Here is a 17782-nt window from a genome sequence, read left to right on the forward strand (position 1 = left end):
TAAATCAACCGGCAGTATTTATTTATTTATTTATTATCCTTTATTTAACCAGGAAGGTCCCATTGAGATACAATATCGCTTCTGCCAGGGAGTCCTGGTCAAGATGGCAGCAGAAAAATAAAAATTTCATATTAAAAACATACCAAAAAAAAAAAAAAAAGACAGACATACAAGGATCAGGAGCTAAAAGGCACTTGTTGCTAAAAGCAATAACATTGTTCAGTAAAAACTGATTTTAACATATTTTTAAACATGTCAAGAGAGGGTAAGGATTTCAGATTAAGAATGCCTTGTAACTCATTCCAGACATGCGGGGCATGAAAGGAAAAGGCTGATTTACCCAGTTCTGTTTGAGTACTTGGGACCATGAGGAGAATTTTCTGCATCAGAGAAACAGTACTGGGATTTTCTGTGCTGCTTTTTGGTAATATTATTTTCACAATAGTTTCAAAAACCCACCTAATTTTGACAAAAGTAGCCCAAATGTCATCTACCAGCCCAACGCTATTTTTCCCCACCCAACGTAATCAAAAGGAGCCCAATATGGCAATACTGTATAAGGTCCCACAGTTGACAGTGCATGTCAGAGCAAAAACCAAGCCATGAAGTCGAAGGAATTGCCTGTAGACCTCCAAGACAGGGTTGTGTCGAGGTACAGATCTGGGGATGGGTACAAAAAATGTATGCAGCATTGAATGTACTGAAGAACACAGTGGTCTCCATTATTCCTCTGTAGAGATGGGAGAACCTTCCAGAAGGACAACCATCGTTGCAGCACTCCACTAATCAAAGCCTTTATGGTAGAGTGGCCAGACGAAAGCCACTCCTCAGTAAAAGGCACATGACAGCCTGCTTCGAATTTGCCAAAAGGCACCTAAAGGACTCTCAGACCATGAGAAACAAGATTCCCTAGTCTGATGAAACCAAGATTGAACTCTTTAGCCACAATGCCAAGCGTCATGTCTGGAGGAAACCAGGCACCGCTCATCACCTGGCCAATACCATCCCTACGGTGAAGCATGGTGGTGGCAGCTTCATGCTGTGGGGATGTTTTTGAGCAGCAGGAACTGGGAGACTAGTCAGGATCGAAGGAAAGATGAATGGAGCAAAGTACAGAGAGAACCTTTATGAAAGCATGCACCAGAGCAATCAGGACCTCAGACTGGGGCGAATGTTCACCTTCCAACAGGACAGCGACCCTAAGCACACAGCCAAGACAATGCAGGAGTGGCTTCGGGACAAGTTTGTGAATGTCCTTGAGTGGCCCAACCAGAGCCTGGACTTGAACCTAATCGAATATCTCTGGAGAGATCTGAAAATAGCTGTGCAGCAATGCTCCCCATCCAACCTGACAGAGCTTGAGAGGATCTGCAGAGAAGAATGGGAGAAATATCCCAAATACAGGTGTGCCAAGCTTGCATAGCCAAGAAGACTTGAGGCTGTAATCGCTGCCAAAGGTGCCTCAACAAAGTACTGAGTAAAGGGTCTGAACATTTTTGTAGATATGATATTTCAGTTTTTTATTTTTATAGAAAGGAAAGACGGGAGCCCGCACTCTTAATGAATAGATATAGATTATGAATGTCTACGCAATGTCCAAATAGGAATAAAAATGAAAATGATTTTGTTGCGTAGACATTCATAATCTATATCTATTCATCAAGAGTGCGGGCTCCCGTCTTTCCTTTCTGTGATTATCTGTGAGAAGCCAATGCACCATTTATTTGTTATATAGCCGAGTTTGTTAAAAACTTCTTTGAGCGCATGGGTTGGTAATTATTTTTTTGTACAGTTTTTTATTTTTAATAAATTTGCAAACATTTCTAAAAATCTGTTTTCGCTTTGTCATTATGGGGTATTGTGTGTAGATTGATGAAAATAAAAATGAATTTAATCTGTCTTATAATAAGGCTGTAACATAACAAAATGTGGAAAAGTGAAGGGCTCTGAATACTTCCCAAAGGCTCTGTATATCACAATATCTTTTTTTAAATAAAAATTTGGCATCTGCGGTTCCACATGAATCTAAGAATGTTGACTAACTAACTGTTGGTTTGGGAGAGTGAAGGCAATCTGTAGTTCTCCTCCGATACACGTACCAGCCAGCCAGCTGCTTCTTTTCATACTGCAGCCACAAGCCGCACACGTGCAGAGAACGAGTTTGTACGTGTGAGCAGAGAGCTAGCCTTGGGCACCTGGACAGGCAGCAGGAGTCTTTTGAGCAATGAACAACACTATACCCCCAACTGTATCCCTCCCACATCCCTAAGTGGCACAAAGCCCCCGACTGTGTCCCTCCCACATCCCTGAGTGGCACAAAGCCCCCGACTGTGTCCCTCCCACATCCCTGAACAACACTATACCCCTGACTGGATCCCTCCCACATCCCTGAACAACACTATACCCCTGACTGTATCCCACCCACATCCCTGAACAACACTATACCCCTGACTGTATCCCTCCCACATCCCTGAGCAACACTATACCCCTGACTGTATCCCTCCCACATCCCTGAACAACACTATACCCCTGACTGTATCCCTCCCACTTCCCTGAACAACACTATATCCCTGACTGTATCCCTCCCACATCCCTGAGCAACACTATACCCCTGACTGTATCCCTCCCACATCCCTGAACAACACTATACCCCTGACTGTATCCCTCCCACATCCCTGAGCGGTGCAAAGCCGATCGCACCAGCAGGGCTGCTGAGCTGCTGGGCCACAGTCAGCACTGGCACGGGCCGGATTCCATCCAACACCGCCGTGCTCACTCATGTACCACATATTTTTTGCTTAATTTCCTTACTTGGTCAATTCATTATCTATACACGCTTATCCGGAGCCTATCCCAGCATGCATTGGGCAAGAGGCAGGAATACACCCTGGACAGGCTGCCAATCTATTGCAGGGCACACACCATTCACTCACACACTCATGCCTATGGACAGTTAGCCTACCTGCATGTCTTTGGACTGTGGGTGGAAATGGAAGTACCCAGAGCAAACCCATGTGGACACGAGGAGAACATGCAAATTCCACACAAGCCGAGATTCAAACGATTATATTCCTGTGAGACAACAGTGCTACCAGCTGCACCACCGTGCCACCAGTATTAGGACTGGAAATAGCTAATGATTAGGTAATTACCTCTGGTAAAAGAAAAAGGTAAATACAAAGAAATTAAATTTTAAACACTTTGAAAGGCCTCTACACTTCAGGTGACTACCTTGTATTTATCAAAGGTTTAGGTTTATTGAGTTTAATTGTGTACCTCCTAGAAATTTAGACAATACCTACACCTACATCTACATCTACACTAAGAACACCTCTTCTATTATCAATTAATTCAACTAACTGTTGTAATAACATATTTAGATTGGTAATAGCTTCATTTTGTACTTCCTAGGAATTAAGGCAGTATTTTCCTAGAAACAAACTTATCTTTCATAGTAATTTTTTACTTTTACACCCATTTAAGTGTTTATTAGATTTGCATAGGGAATGCATGGATAATGGGGATAATGAAGTATTATATCTATTTATCTATCTATGTACAGTATTGTTTTTACAATCTGTATTTATTTTAAAATGTCTTCTATGAGGCATTTTTGTTATTTGACACTTTGATGTGACTCATAAAGTTTGAATGACCACATTCTCTCCAAGGAAAAAATAAGATAAGAAAAAATATGGGGCCAAGTTATTTAAAATAATTTGGGAAACATTGGGTAGCATTGCTTTGGAAAAGAGCTTGTTTAATTTGTGTGCTAAGACAGCCAATATTGATTTTGACTCATTTTGATATCAATACTTTGAATGGCAGGCCTATATTTTGCAAGTTTTAATTAATGACTTACAGATTATGCATGTGTGAGTAACTTGACATTTTTATACGTCTTCAGATATCATTTTTTTAAACTGTTTGTTATAAGTAACAACAGTAATGCATATAATTGAAGGCTATGAGAAAACTGCATATGCACAAATACATGCAAACACACATGCATTCTTGTTGAAAGAAACACATCGGTATGGATTCAGTCATTTGTCCTATACCACGAATGACAAATAAATGAAAATGTTTGTCATATTTTTAAATGGAAGTATTTTTAATGGGCTGTTGTATACACGACAGACCCACTAATTGTTTGTATGTCAGTAGAGGATTTATAAGCTTGGCTAACATTAATTTAGAAATGTGGTGTTTGCAAGGTAGCTACAGTAGCCTAGTTAAAAAGTAGCTAACAGTAGGAACACCAGTGGGCAGAATTATTGATTGTGGTCCTGGAGCTTTTGTGATGAGATAATCAATCCGCAGGAAGAAGGATAAAAAAAGCTAAATCACCCAAGTTTGGGGCTTTAATGTGTGGATGTGTGTAGTTGTTTGTGAATTCTATCTGTTTACATGCGGTCAGAAGGTATAGATGTTAATGCTGCTAAGAGCAGAGAGTCTGTGGTCATTGTGGTTATTTCTGTAGGAAACCCTGAAAAGTGCCAAACTCTCGGCCGTGTGTAGGTATGGGGCATGCCCCGGCAAGCTGTTAACTTGGCGGATGGCATACCTGTGGTAATTGTTTTTGACCAGTAGTAATTACCCAGTTGTGTGCTATTCCTACCATGTGTTTACTAGGGGACTGTAAAAGGAAGCAATACCATTTAATTTTGCTTCTGTGCCATATGATAATCTGCTATTTAACATAAGAATGTCAAAGAATAAATGTGCAAGATCAACACAGATGAGCAAAATGAATAAAAGAGACAGCCAGCGGTGCATCGGCTTGCTGTGGCTTGAAAGAAAAACGTTGCACAAATGAAGCGCAGTGTTACCGCCATTTGAGATGCTAAGCCTGAGCGTGTCAAATCACATCAGTCGTTATTATCCCAGAGGGAGTCTTGCAGGAGAGACAGGGTCAATAAAAGGAACATTTATGGCATGAATACTACACCAGGGGATCTCAAACGCCAGTCCTGGATGACAGCAGTCTGTGTTGGTTATTGTCCTTTCAATCAGCAGCCTGTTTAGCCCTGTTTAACCAATCAATGACTTAAATTAAGCGCAAATGCACCAAAAAGCAGTGGATGCAGCAGCCCTGCAGGGTTCGAGTTTAAAGTCTCTGCACTACACCCAGGTTTTAGTCCTCACGCTGATGCACACAGCGATGATCTGGAGAAACGAACATGAAGCCATCGCTTGCTTGGATACGGACGCGGTTTTATAGCATATAGCATGATATGCACAATATCCAAAAAATCATATTGTGCTTGCAGCTTGAATTTAAGCTGGTGTATGAAATACCGACAATGTACTCGTCCCATTCCGTGTTATGGAGTGTTTTGTCAGGGTGCAGCGGGATGTGGGCGGGGACTGTTGGCAGTGTGTCTGTGGAAGATTTGGTGCTTTTGAGTGTTTTGGTGCTGGGCCTGTGGGAGCCTTGGTGCTTTGGAGCGTTTTGTGTGGGAGGTGAGTGTTAGCGGTGTGTGTGTGTTGACAACACGTTCTCATTCCCAAATCGTCAAATATTGCAGCTTGGGCAAGGGCCCTTCTCGTCACTATTCGACGGGTTGGAAAGCCTTGGGCGTCTTGGGTTGACGAATGAGGTAGCCCATTGAATTGAATTACCACTTTGGCGGATTTTGACGCTATAGACAGACAGTAGCCTGAACCTCAGGGCAAATTCGGAGCTCGTATTTGTAGATAATCAATACTATTGTGACCGATTTGAATTTAATTACTTAAAAACACATACACATACACCGAAATATACCAGAAATTATTTCATTTTAATACTATAGGCTACACGGAAAATTATTTTAAAAACATCAACATAAACCTAGGCTAATGCATGCTGGGTTATGTAGTTTATTTGGAGTGCCTAGTAGTCCATGGGCTACCTCACTCGTCAACCCAAGACGCCCAAGGCTTTCCAACGTGTCGAATAGTGACGAGAAGGGCCCTTGCCCAAGCTGCAATATGGCCATGGTAAATTTTTTGAAGTCATTTAGGGACCAAGGATCATGTTATTTTAAATCCCCATCCCTAGTGTTGAAGCGCTGGGTCTGGGGGAGCCTTGGTGCTTTGGAGCATTTAGGCGCTGGGTCTGGGGGAGCCTTGGTGCTTTGGAGCGTTTAGGCACTGGGTCTGGGGGAGCCTTGGTGCTTTGGAGCATTTAGGCACTGGGTCTGGGGGAGCCTTGGTGCTTTGGAGCGTTTAGGCACTGGGTCTGGGGGAGCCTTGGTGCTTTGGAGCGTTTAGGCACTGGGTCTGGGGGAGCCTTGGTGCTTTGGAGCGTTTAGGCGCTGGGTCTGGGGGAGCCTTGGTGCTTTGGAGCGTTTAGGCACTGGGTCTGGGGGAGCCTTGGTGCTTTGGAGCATTTAGGCGCTGGGTCTGGGGGAGCCTTGGTGCTTTGGAGCGTTTAGGCACTGGGTCTGGGGGAGCCTTGGTGCTTTGGAGCGTTTAGGCACTGGGTCTGGGGGAGCCTTGGTGCTTTGGAGCGTTTAGGCACTGGGTCTGGGGGAGCCTTGGTGCTTTGGAGCGTTTAGGCACTGGGTCTGGGGAGCCTTGGTGCTTTGGAGCGTTTGGCACTGGGTCTGGGAGCTTGTGCTTTGGAGCGTTAGGCACTGGGTCTGGGGGAGGCTTGGTGCTTGGAGCGTTTAGGCGCTGGGTCTGGGGGAGCCTTGGTGCTTTGGAGCGTTTAGGCGCTGGGTCTGGGGGAGCCTTGGTGCTTTGGAGCATTTAGGCGCTGGGTCTGGGGGAGCCTTGGTGCTTTGGAGCGTTCTGGTGCTGGGTCTGTGTTCACTGAGCTGTGCTGCTGTCTCACAGCTACGACACCTGGATTCCTGCCAGCGAGGTGGAGGCCGCTGTGGAAGACCCCCCCAGTCCAGAGAAACCCAGGAAGGTGAGTGTGGGTGGGGGGGGGGGGGTCACTTTTAATCATTAATTTAGTTATCTATTTATTTACCAATCTGAATGCCTGCCTACCTTTATTTAACCAGGTTGCTCATCAGGGAGCTCCATTATTAATTGTCATGACAATCTAACAGATTGGGCTAGATTGTTTTAGCCAATCACATGAAAGGGGTGATAATTTGGCCAAATGTAGAGAGTCTGTTTTTGGGGAAATCTGGGTTAACATCCCAGCTCTTCAGAATATTGTCATCTCTTATGACCGCAATACCAAGGCCCTTGGCGGACCTTGGCTTGACGTGTCTTCCCAAGGACAGTAACTCCGCCCCCACAAAAAGCATTCTGGGGCACCGGGGCAGTGCTGGTTTTTGTGTTACTCAGCCCTTCATTGATGTCGATGACATGGTTACCTCACCTTTAGCGCCTGGAAAGTTGAGGATCCGCTCGCTTTTCCCTGACAGGTGCATGCCAAGTGGATCCTGGACCTGGACCAGTTCAACGAATGGATGAACGAGGAAGACTATGAGGTGGGCGAGGGTGGCCCCAGGAGAAAGAGGATCTCGGCCAAGACCCTGACGGACGAGGTGTCTACGCCGGACGAGCGGCGGGACAGGAAGCCGGGCAGCGCCAAGAAGAGGAAGCGCTCGCCTTCGCCATCCCCGACCCCGCCCCCCCAGGAGAGTAAGAAGAAGAACACCAAGAAGGGGTATGTCCTGTCCCGTCCCGCCCTCCCCGAGCACCACCCTGTGCATGATCACCACCTGTTTCACCCCTTTGCCAGAAACTTCCATAGCTGCCGTTAAGACTTTTAATATTTGGGGTGGTGTAGAGCAGACCTGGGTAAGTCTGGACTAAAAAGCAGAGGTGATCATGCCTTCTCTGTTAGGGCTCTGGAAAAGTCTTCCTGCTATGGATCAGTCTGCAGATCAGTGTTCATCTTCCTTTCAATCAGTCTAAACTCACTTTCAAAGTGTTGCTTTCCTGAATGGCTAGATGTTTATTTTAAATATTCATTTTTGTTCTTATTTTTCACCATTTTATTTTCCCCAAATGATTGTTTCTTTTTTATATTTAATTTATATTAAAAAATTTAATTATTTTATCTCCGTAAAGCATTTTGTGCTGTATATGCTTGATAAGTACTATACAAATAAAGATATTTTTATTATCATTATTTGAGATCAGTCACAAGCCTAAACACGCCCTGGGGACTGAATTGGTGGACATGGTCAGTTGTGGTAAAGCCAGATTGGGCTGGTATTTATTGACAAGGTTCAGAGAGAGAGATGCGGAGTGAAAATAAAGCTTCACTGTTAACCTGGGATCCTGGGTGAAAAATCAGTTAGAAAAAAGCAAACGAGTGGTTTGCTGTAGGTTTGAGTTTTTTGTTTGAGGTTCTCTTGCTGGTGCAGTCTCTGGTCTTAGACACAGGTAAAATCACACATTTAAACACTTTTTAAGGTGCATGTATCACCTCTCCCAGAGAGAGCTCAGTCACAGAGTACTGTATAACACAAGGTCTGGGTTAATTACATATATTGAATACTGGTATAGGCTGGTCAAATCTGAAAAAATTTCAACTCAACAAAGTTTTTTTTTTCTTGTGGAAAATCTATGAATTTTAACTCACTTGGTTCAGCTGGACATTTAATGCAGTCTAAAGGGTTCATTTCCTGCTGTGGGAACTGCAGAGGTTTCACCCAAACCTTTTAAAGCACACTTCACCCGATGATGTGCACCACAGTGTATTGAATGGGTCTGTGATTGACAGCTCATCATACTGTAGCTCCATGCATTATCAGGTTAATGACTATGCGTCATTCCTGGTGTAACGTGTATTTGTGTGGGTGTGCGTGTGTGTACATGCGTATTTACATGTGTGTGTATGTGTGTGTGTGCATGCGCATGTGTACGTGTGTGTGTGTGTGTGTGTGTGTGTACGTGTGTGTATGTGTATGTGTGTGTACATGTTTGTGTGCCTGTGTGTGTGTGTGTGTATGTGTGCGCATGTTTGTGTGTGCCCCGTGCCTGTATGCGTGTGTGTGCATGCTTGTATGTGTGCCTGCGTGTGTGTGTGTGTGTATGTTTGTGTGTGTGTGTGTGTATATGTGCGTGCCTGTATGTGTGCCTGCGCATGTGTGTGTACGTGTGTGTATATGCACATGTTTGTGTGTCTGCGTGCGTGTGTGTGTGTATGTCCATGTATGTGTGTGTGTGTGTGTGTGTGCATGCGCGTGCCTGTGTGCCTGTGTGTGTCTCTGCATCTCTCCAGACCTACAGCACCGTACACCAAATCGAAGCGGGGACACCGGGAGGAGGAGCAGGAGGACCTGACCAAAGAGCTGGACGAGCCCTCGCCTGTGCCTGCGGTGGAGGAGGTCACCCTGCCCAAAGCTGGTAGGGCTCACACCACTCCTCTAGCGCACAGCTAGCACTGTCACGTCTGAGCCGACAGAGGCTGTGTCTATTGAAGCACTATACAAATAACGTTCAAATGTCAGCCAATCAAGTATCCTCCAATCAATATGCATTCATATCTGATTGGCTGACATTTAATAATGCGTTAAATAAATATTTATGTATTAAATTAGCTCGTTATTATATAATGCATTAATAAGCAGCATTCTAATAAATGTATGCCAGACAATTTACACACTTATTGGCACCACTATATATTCTTATGAAAAGAAATATCAAAAGTATATTGCTGTTTGTATTTAACTTTTTAAAACTTTTTTATTAAAGCCTTTAGGAGTTATTAAATTGTGGCCCTTGGCTTCCTGTTTCACTGGGGCAGTAAATACGAGGTGACACTTACCAAACTCCTTTAGTCCTCAGTCAACATGGGCAAGGTAAAGAGCACACAAATGAAATGAGACTAAAACTGGCAAAAAATAGGTAAAGAATTTAAGGACGTTTCAAACAACTGGAGCAACGATGAACCTGCCTGGAAGAGGATGCACATGTATTTTGCCCCTACACGCTGTGTAATGTAATTAAAGTCAAACAATTGTCCAAGGATTACAGTTATAGAATAGCAGAAGTTTGTTGCATCTTTAGGTTGCTCCAAAAATACATTTAGATGCAGTTCAGAAGGCTTGCCAGAATAAAGACTGTACTGTCAGCTATCCACATAAGTAAGTGCCTTAAGATTTCTAATGTCACTGGAACATTGTTTGGAAGCAGATTTGATGGTCAGATTACACAAACTCTGGCAGCCCATGTCTGTAGGCTAAACTCTGGCAGCCCTTGCCTGTAGGCTAAACTCTGGCAGCCCTTGCCTGTAGGCTAAACTCTGGCAGCCCTTGCCTGTAGGCTAAACTCTGGCAGCCCTTGCCTGTAGGCTAAACTCTGGCAGCCCTTGCCTGTAGGCTAAACTCTGGCAGCCCTTGGCTGTAGGCTAAACTCTGGCAGCCCATGTCTGTAGGTTAAACTCTGGCAGCCCATGTCTGTAGGCTAAACTCTGGCAACCCTTGCCTGTAGGCTAAACTCTGGCAGCCCTTGCTTGTAGGCTAAACTCTGGCAGCCCATGTCCATAGACTAAACTCTGGCAGCCCTTGCCTGTAGGCTAAACTCTGGCAGCCCTTGCCTGTAGGCTAAACTCTGGCAGCCCATGTCTGTAGGCTAAACTCTGGCAGCCCTTGCCTGTAGGCTAAACTCTGGCAGCCCTTGCCTGTAGGCTAAACTCTGGCAGCCCTTGCCTGTAGGCTAAACTCTGGCAGCCCATGTCTGTAGGCTAAACTCTGGCAGCCCTTGCCTGTAGGCTAAACTCTGGCAGCCCATGTCTGTAGGCTAAACTCTGGCAGCCCTTGCCTGTAGGCTAAACTCTGGCAGCCCATGTCTGTAGGCTAAACTCTGGCAGCCCTTGCCTGTAGGCTAAACTCTGGCAGCCCTTGCCTGTAGGCTAAACTCTGGCAGCCCATGTCTGTAGGCTAAACTCTGGCAGCCCTTGCCTGTAGGCTAAACTCTGGCAGCCGTTGCCTGTAGGCTAAACTCTGGCAGCCGTTGCCTGTAGGCTAAACTCTGGCAGCCCATGTCTGTAGGCTAAACTCTGGCAGCCGTTGCCTGTAGGCTAAACTCTGGCAGCCCATGTCTGTAGGCTAAACTCTGGCAGCCCTTGCTTGTAGGCTAAACTCTGGCAGCCCATGTCCATAGACTAAACTCTGGCAGCCCTTGCCTGTAGGCTAAACTCTGGCAGCCCTTGCCTGTAGGCTAAACTCTGGCAGCCTTTGCCTGCAGGGTAAACTCTGGAAATGGCTGGATCTTCCAGCAGGACAACAAGCCTTCATGCTCCTTCAAATCCACCAAAAATGTTAAATGACCACATTTCATGCTAAATAATTTTTCTTTAAAGAATAGGATTATATAATTTTCTCATACTACTGAGGATATAAATCATTTATGAAGTCAGTTTAATACAGCATTTTGGTTTCTGTTAATGGAGGATGTCAGTAATTCTGGAGGGCATTGCGTGTACAGTATGGCAGTCACATGTATTGTAACCTTATGTGGAATTCCCTCTGTCTGATAACCTTGGCTTCCTTCTTAATGCTTGCTTCTTAAAGTTATATAACAAAACAAGCCTGTTCTCTAAAGCATCGCCTTGATGTTTTTCTACAGTCAACACTAAGAAAGACTCAGAATCTACCCCGGTAAAAGGTGGCACTATGACTGACCTGGGTGAGTCCTTGGTGTTTTTCATATGCACTAGCCACTACCTTTTTCTCCTTGTTCTTCCCCTTACTCCCTCACTACCTGGTGTACATTCATCATTACTGCGTTATAAGGTGCATTAAAAAGAACCTCACTCTTTTTCCTTCTCTCTCTCATTCTTCCTGCCTTCTTATGATGAACAGATGAGCAGGAGGATGAGTCTATGGAAACAGTGGGGAAGGTAAGACTGTACAGGGATACCCGATTGGCCCTTAAGCGTAAGTTAGGAAAATGTATAACATAATAGCTCTCATGTCTAGCACTTCCAGAACATTGGGAAACAGTCTAGTTAGATTCCCATGTAATTGTAAGATGGCATTATTGTGAGAACATCCCTCAAACCGGATTTGCAGTATATTTATTGTTCGGGGCTGCTTTAAGTTACAGAAAATGTTCCAGGGATGTCATGAACCTGCTTACTGTTAACATCCCATGATGGACATCAGCTAACTTTCCCACTAAAATGCACATCCCATATGCACAATGCAATATCTTTTTTTAAGTGGAATTTGTAAGAATCCCCTCAGATACCAAATAGCAGAAGTATTTGAGTGGCGAAGGAATGCACGTTGTCTTGCCTAGTGCTGCTGGATTAATGTTACCTTTATTATCTGACTCCAAAATAATTTTTTAAATCTTTCCTCTGTGCTAACCGTTGTACCAAGGAGTCTACTAATGAGGAACTCTCATTCATAGCCTTTTTCCGCCAGTCGTGTGGCTCTATACGGATCGCTATCTATCTTGGTAGATACGGACGTGCCTCTGGCTTGTGTATGCGACAAGGATACAATTGTGTATCTTGCAGTTGCATTAATGTATTGGCGAGTGACTATGGGGTGCAGATATCGTGAGTTCTAAGAGTGTGTTAGGACCTTAAAACCACTAGATGTGCAGTGGCAAGAGTTAAAGAGGAATGGCAGGATTAAGTGTTAACTTATTGTACAGTTTGTTAAATAATGGCAATATACAGTTATGCAAAATGTGGGTGAAGTGGAATGGTTGTATGTGTTGTACTCCTGTCAGTCCAGGTTAATCTTGGTAGCACAGCTGGCTGCTGACTCATAGGTAACTTGAATTACCTACTGTTTCCCAGATCTTACTGATTACACAGTATATGGAAAACCTAAGGTTTACATAAAGCTGACCCAGGAGAATGTTTGCAGCTGTGCAGTATTGGGGCGATAGCATTATTATTAAACCATTATTATTAAACCTTAGGTTTAATAATAATGTTAAAAAAAAACCTGTATTAAACCTTGCTGACTCCCTGTCAGCACCATAAACACAGCCTGTTTTCCTTTGGGGGTCTGATTATGGGGCACACTTCTGTAAACCACTCTAAAGATGGTAAAATAGAATGACATTCCAAATCCAATACAGCAATGGTCCTTGTGACTTTAAAATCATATTTGTATGGGAAAAATGCTTTGGGAGTGGTTGCCCTAACCTATGAAATGTTCTGGAAAACAAATTGTCCACTGGGCTGACCCATACAGGGGCGACATAGCTCAGGAGGTAAGAGCGGTTGTCTGGCAGTCAGAGGGTTGCCGGTTCAATCCCCCCGCCCTGGGCGTGTCTAAGTATCCCTGAGCAAGACACCTAACCCCTAACTGCTCTGGTGAATGAGAGGCATCAATTGTAAAGCACTTTGGATAAAGGCGCTATATAAATGTAGTCCATTTACCATTTACCATACATGTGAGGTACATATCTGTATGTCTGTCTGTCTGGCTTTCCGTGCCGTCAGGAGGAAGAGGAAGGCTCCCCCAGCGTAAAGGGAGAGCCAGTGAAGAGCACCGACTTGCATGAAGACAACGTGACGGAGCAGACCCACCACATAATCATCCCCAGCTATGCTGCCTGGTTCGATTACAACAGGTATGTAAAAAGGCTTAAAAATAACTGAGTAAAACAAGACTTAAAAAGATGAATAATCTATTTTAAAAACACCAGCAGTACAAATGATCACCTTCTCACTCCTTCTCTGTCCCTACTGACACACTTAAGTAGGTTGAGCCAATCAAATGCACCTGGGTTACAATCACCATCAAATTAACAAATTAAATCAAACAATTAAATACAATCAATTAAAAGCAATTAAGCAATTGACTAGTGGGCCACTCCTTCACAAAGTACACATAATCACCACCAGCTATGCTGCCTGGTTTGATTACAACAGGTACACGTAATCATCCCCAGCTATGTTGCTTGGTTCCATTACAACAGGCACACATAATCATCCCCAGCTATGCTGCCTGGTTCGATTACAACAGGTACACATAATCATCCCCAGCTATGTTGCCTGGTTCGATTACAACAGGTACACATAATCATCCCCAGCTATGTTGCCTGGTTCGATTACAACAGGTACACATAATCATCCCCAGCTATGTTGCCTGGTTCGATTATAACAGATACACATAATCACCACCAGCTATATTGCCTGGTTCGATTATAACAGGTACACATCATCATCCCCAGCTACTCCACCTGGTTCCATTACAACAGGTACAGGTAATCATCCCCAGCTACGCCGCCTGGTTCGATTACGACAGGTACACATAATCATCCCCAGCTATGTTGCCTGGTTCGATTACAACAGGTACACATAATCATCCCTCACCTGTGTTGCCTGGTTCCATTACAACAGGTACTGTCAGGGTGGGCGAGGGAATGGACCCAAACGCAGAGTGCGGGAAAAACACAAAACTCCAAAAATGGGGAGAACAAAGACCTTACTCACAACTCCACAAAAAGGGAACAAAAAGCCTCGCAGGGCAACTCTCACAAACACAAAGAAAACTCCAAAAATAGCAAGAAACAAGAAAATACAAAAGTCCTAAAGCACGTAGAAAACAGAACAGGGGCAGGAACACTCAGGGCAGAAACACGCTCGGAGGCACGATCAGACAAACTAACAGACTACAACAAGCAGGCAAGGATCCAGCACCTGAGTCCGGGAGAAGGGAAACTTAAATAGGCGCGACACAGACGAGACACAGGAGGGCACAATGAACAATCAGGCCACAGAGAAGGAAGGGAAATCGAGACAACCAGCAAACAATAATAGGATAATTGAAACCAATAATACAATTAAACAGGACACAAGACAGAGGTGCCGCCATCTGGCGGCCCAACCAGGAAAGACAAAGGGAAAAACACAGAACCCTGACAGGTACACATCGTCATCCCCAGCTACGCCGCCTGGTTCCATTACAACAGGTACACATCATTATCCCCAACTACGCCGCCTGGTTCCATTACAACAGGTACACATCATCATCCCCAGCTACTCCGCCTGGTTCCATTACAACAGGTACAGCTATGCTGCCTGGTTTGATTACAAGAGGTACACATAATCACCACCAGCTCTGCTGCCTGGTTCGATTATAACAGGTACACATAATCACCACCAGCTCTGCTGCCTGGTTCGATTGTAACAGGTTCACATAATCACCACCAGCTCTGCTGCCTGGTTCGATTATAACAGGTACACATAATCACCACCAGCCCTGCTGCCTGGTTCGATTATAACAGGTACACATAATCACCACCAGCTCTGCTGCCTGGTTCGATTATATGAGGTACACATAATCACCACCAGCTCTGCTGCCTGGTTCGATTATAATAGATGCACATAATCATCCCCAGCTCTACTGCCTGGTTCAATTATAACTTGTTCAGGGCTTGCACGCGATGGCCCTTGCCTGCTACATACTGTGGGTCACACTTGCTTTGAGCTTGTGTAACTTGGTTATATTGTGAGGAAATATTGTGTAACAAACTCAAGATCAGAGCCACAAGCTCCTCCCACCTACATTCTAACTGTTGATCCTTCTCAGTGTAACATGCAGAGACTGAGAGATGCTCAGTGTATATATTGAAGAGAATCTGGCTTTTCACACAACTGAAATATGATTATGAGTGGAGGTCAGCAACATTGGACATTTTTAAATCTGATTCAGATATACGCTGATTTTGGATGTGCTTACAAACGCTGTATCCGTTGTTTTTAGAAAGAAAAAGTATAGTTTGTTTTTAGAAAGTTTTATATTTACTTCAGTGTGCCAGTCAAAGTCAGTCAAAGCCTTTTAGGAATTTGAAAGTGATTTAAATCACCCAGAACTGATCGTGCTTGCCTCCCTCTCTCCCTCCCTCTCTCTCTCTCTCTCTCAGTGTACACGCAATAGAGCGCCGGGCCCTCCCAGAGTTCTTCAATGGGAAGAATAAATCCAAGACTCCAGAAATGTGAGCCTGTGTTGTTCAGGCTGTCTCAGTTTCTGACAGATCTGACATTCCCCCATTTTATAAAGTTTTATGAGAAGTTCTTATGGAATAAATCTTTTTAACTGTTGGTCATGAAACACACTACTGAAATATTTAAAAAGGAGATTTCATGTGTTTCCCCCCCCCAGCACTAATGCTAAGAAACTGTTGATGAACTTTCCTACTACCTTGCTATTGTGTGCATGCTGAAATGAGTCATTTAAACTAAAGCTTCCATTTGTTTGTCAGTCAAATTTAAAAGCAAACATTTCTTTAAATAAAAAAATATAAAAATGTTTGAATCTAGGCAATGAACGAACTAGGAAGTACTTTTTGAGGAGCGATAGTGGTGCTTATATTAATGCCCAGCTAGGGTGATATTAGCCATGCTGATAAACCTACACGAAAAAACTGGATTTGTTCTTCCGAACTGTTCAGGCATGAACACGCCCAACTTTCCTTTCATTTGCTCTGTACAGATAACAGCACTGGACAAAAAGGACTAGACTGGAGCTCGTAGTTCATGCTTCTGTCACTACTGTCGAATTACACTTAAGTGTGTGTAATTGATAAACTGAAATTGAATTTGTTACTATGCAGCCCATTACTGACCTTAAGTGTTGTCCTCTAACTGTCATCTCAACACGTCTTTCTCTGAAGTTACCTAGCCTACAGGAACTTCATGATAGACACGTACCGCCTGAATCCCCAGGAGTACCTGACTTCCACCGCCTGCCGCAGGAACTTGGCAGGGGATGTGTGCGCCATCATGAGGTGAGGAGGACTTACTGCATTCGAAGACATGTCTGTGTTGTTCTGCTCAAGGTTTCTTCCTGCTATCAGTCAGGGAGTTTTTCCTTGCCACTGTTGCCCTAGGCTTACTCTTTGGTAAAGCTGCTTTGTGACAAAGCTCCTTTGTTAAAAGCTCTATACAAATAAAATTGAATTGAATGAAAGTCTGTGCTGTTTTCCATCTTTGCTGATTCGTCCATCAACAATTCGCAGAATAAGCTTTATTGGCAATGCAAGAGTCAGGCAGTTTTACGAAAGCATTTTAAGAATCCATTTGTGTCTATATCTGTTCCCATCCAGTTCTCTCATACAAAAGTTCTCCAGTGTGCAGAGGCTGCTGATAGATGTGTCCTGATAGGCTGTCTGAGCAGGTGACCACACCCTCTGCCCTTTGCCCTCTGACCCCCCAGGGTTCATGCGTTTTTGGAGCAGTGGGGGCTGATCAACTATCAGGTGGACGCAGAGAGCCGCCCCACCCCCATGGGACCGCCCCCAACCTCCCATTTCCACGTGCTGGCCGACACGCCCTCCAGCCTTGTGCCCCTGCAGCCCAAAACCACACAGGTACCGCTGCCACAGCTTTCTGTGGAGGGTTTACCTGAGATTTGTGATGGAGAGTTCTAAATGTTCGAACATTAATATAATTACATTACTGCCATTCAGCAGTCACTCTTATGCAGAGTGACTAACGCAACTTTTGTATTTTTGCATAGCATCCATTTTTACAGCTGGACATATGCTTGACCAGTTCAGGTTAAGTAACTTGTTCAGTGGTACAAGCAGCTTACTGGGGAATTGAACCTGCACTCTTTAGGGTTCAAGCCCAGTTCCTAATCCATTATGTGACTATAGCGGCGTTTCCACCGCAGGAACATTACCCCGGAACTAGGAACCTTTTGAGGAACTCAGTGCGTTTCCACCGCAGGAACTAGGGTCTAAATTAGTTAGTTCCGGGGGCTTTATTTTACCCCCAAAAAAGTTCCTGCTCGCGGGGTAGTACTTTCCGAAAGTACAGGAACCTTTTGGGTGGAGCTTGCAGCGCTGAACATTTCTGATTGGTCGAGTACTCGCAGCATTTTTTTGTGTTTATTTTCAACCGCCA

General features: G+C 44.3%; 1 protein-coding gene across 3 annotated transcripts in view; it reads left to right on the top strand.

Annotated features, from left to right (window-relative positions):
• The window catches only part of smarcc2 (SWI/SNF related, matrix associated, actin dependent regulator of chromatin, subfamily c, member 2), a 48016-nt gene that overhangs the window by 12215 nt on the left and 18019 nt on the right, over nucleotides 1-17782 (top strand). For all 3 annotated transcript variants that reach the window (XM_064304264.1, XM_064304265.1, XM_064304266.1), the window contains exons 8-16: nucleotides 6826-6901; nucleotides 7371-7615; nucleotides 9182-9306; nucleotides 11530-11589; nucleotides 11766-11803; nucleotides 13370-13500; nucleotides 15799-15870; nucleotides 16549-16662; nucleotides 17091-17244. In XM_064304264.1, coding sequence (XP_064160334.1) covers nucleotides 6826-6901; nucleotides 7371-7615; nucleotides 9182-9306; nucleotides 11530-11589; nucleotides 11766-11803; nucleotides 13370-13500; nucleotides 15799-15870; nucleotides 16549-16662; nucleotides 17091-17244 — 1015 coding nt within the window. The remainder of the gene's footprint in view (nucleotides 1-6825; nucleotides 6902-7370; nucleotides 7616-9181; nucleotides 9307-11529; nucleotides 11590-11765; nucleotides 11804-13369; nucleotides 13501-15798; nucleotides 15871-16548; nucleotides 16663-17090; nucleotides 17245-17782) is intronic.

Source organism: Anguilla rostrata, chromosome 13 (genome assembly GCF_018555375.3).
Source record: "Anguilla rostrata isolate EN2019 chromosome 13, ASM1855537v3, whole genome shotgun sequence".
Classification (NCBI taxonomy): Eukaryota; Metazoa; Chordata; class Actinopteri; order Anguilliformes; family Anguillidae; genus Anguilla; species Anguilla rostrata.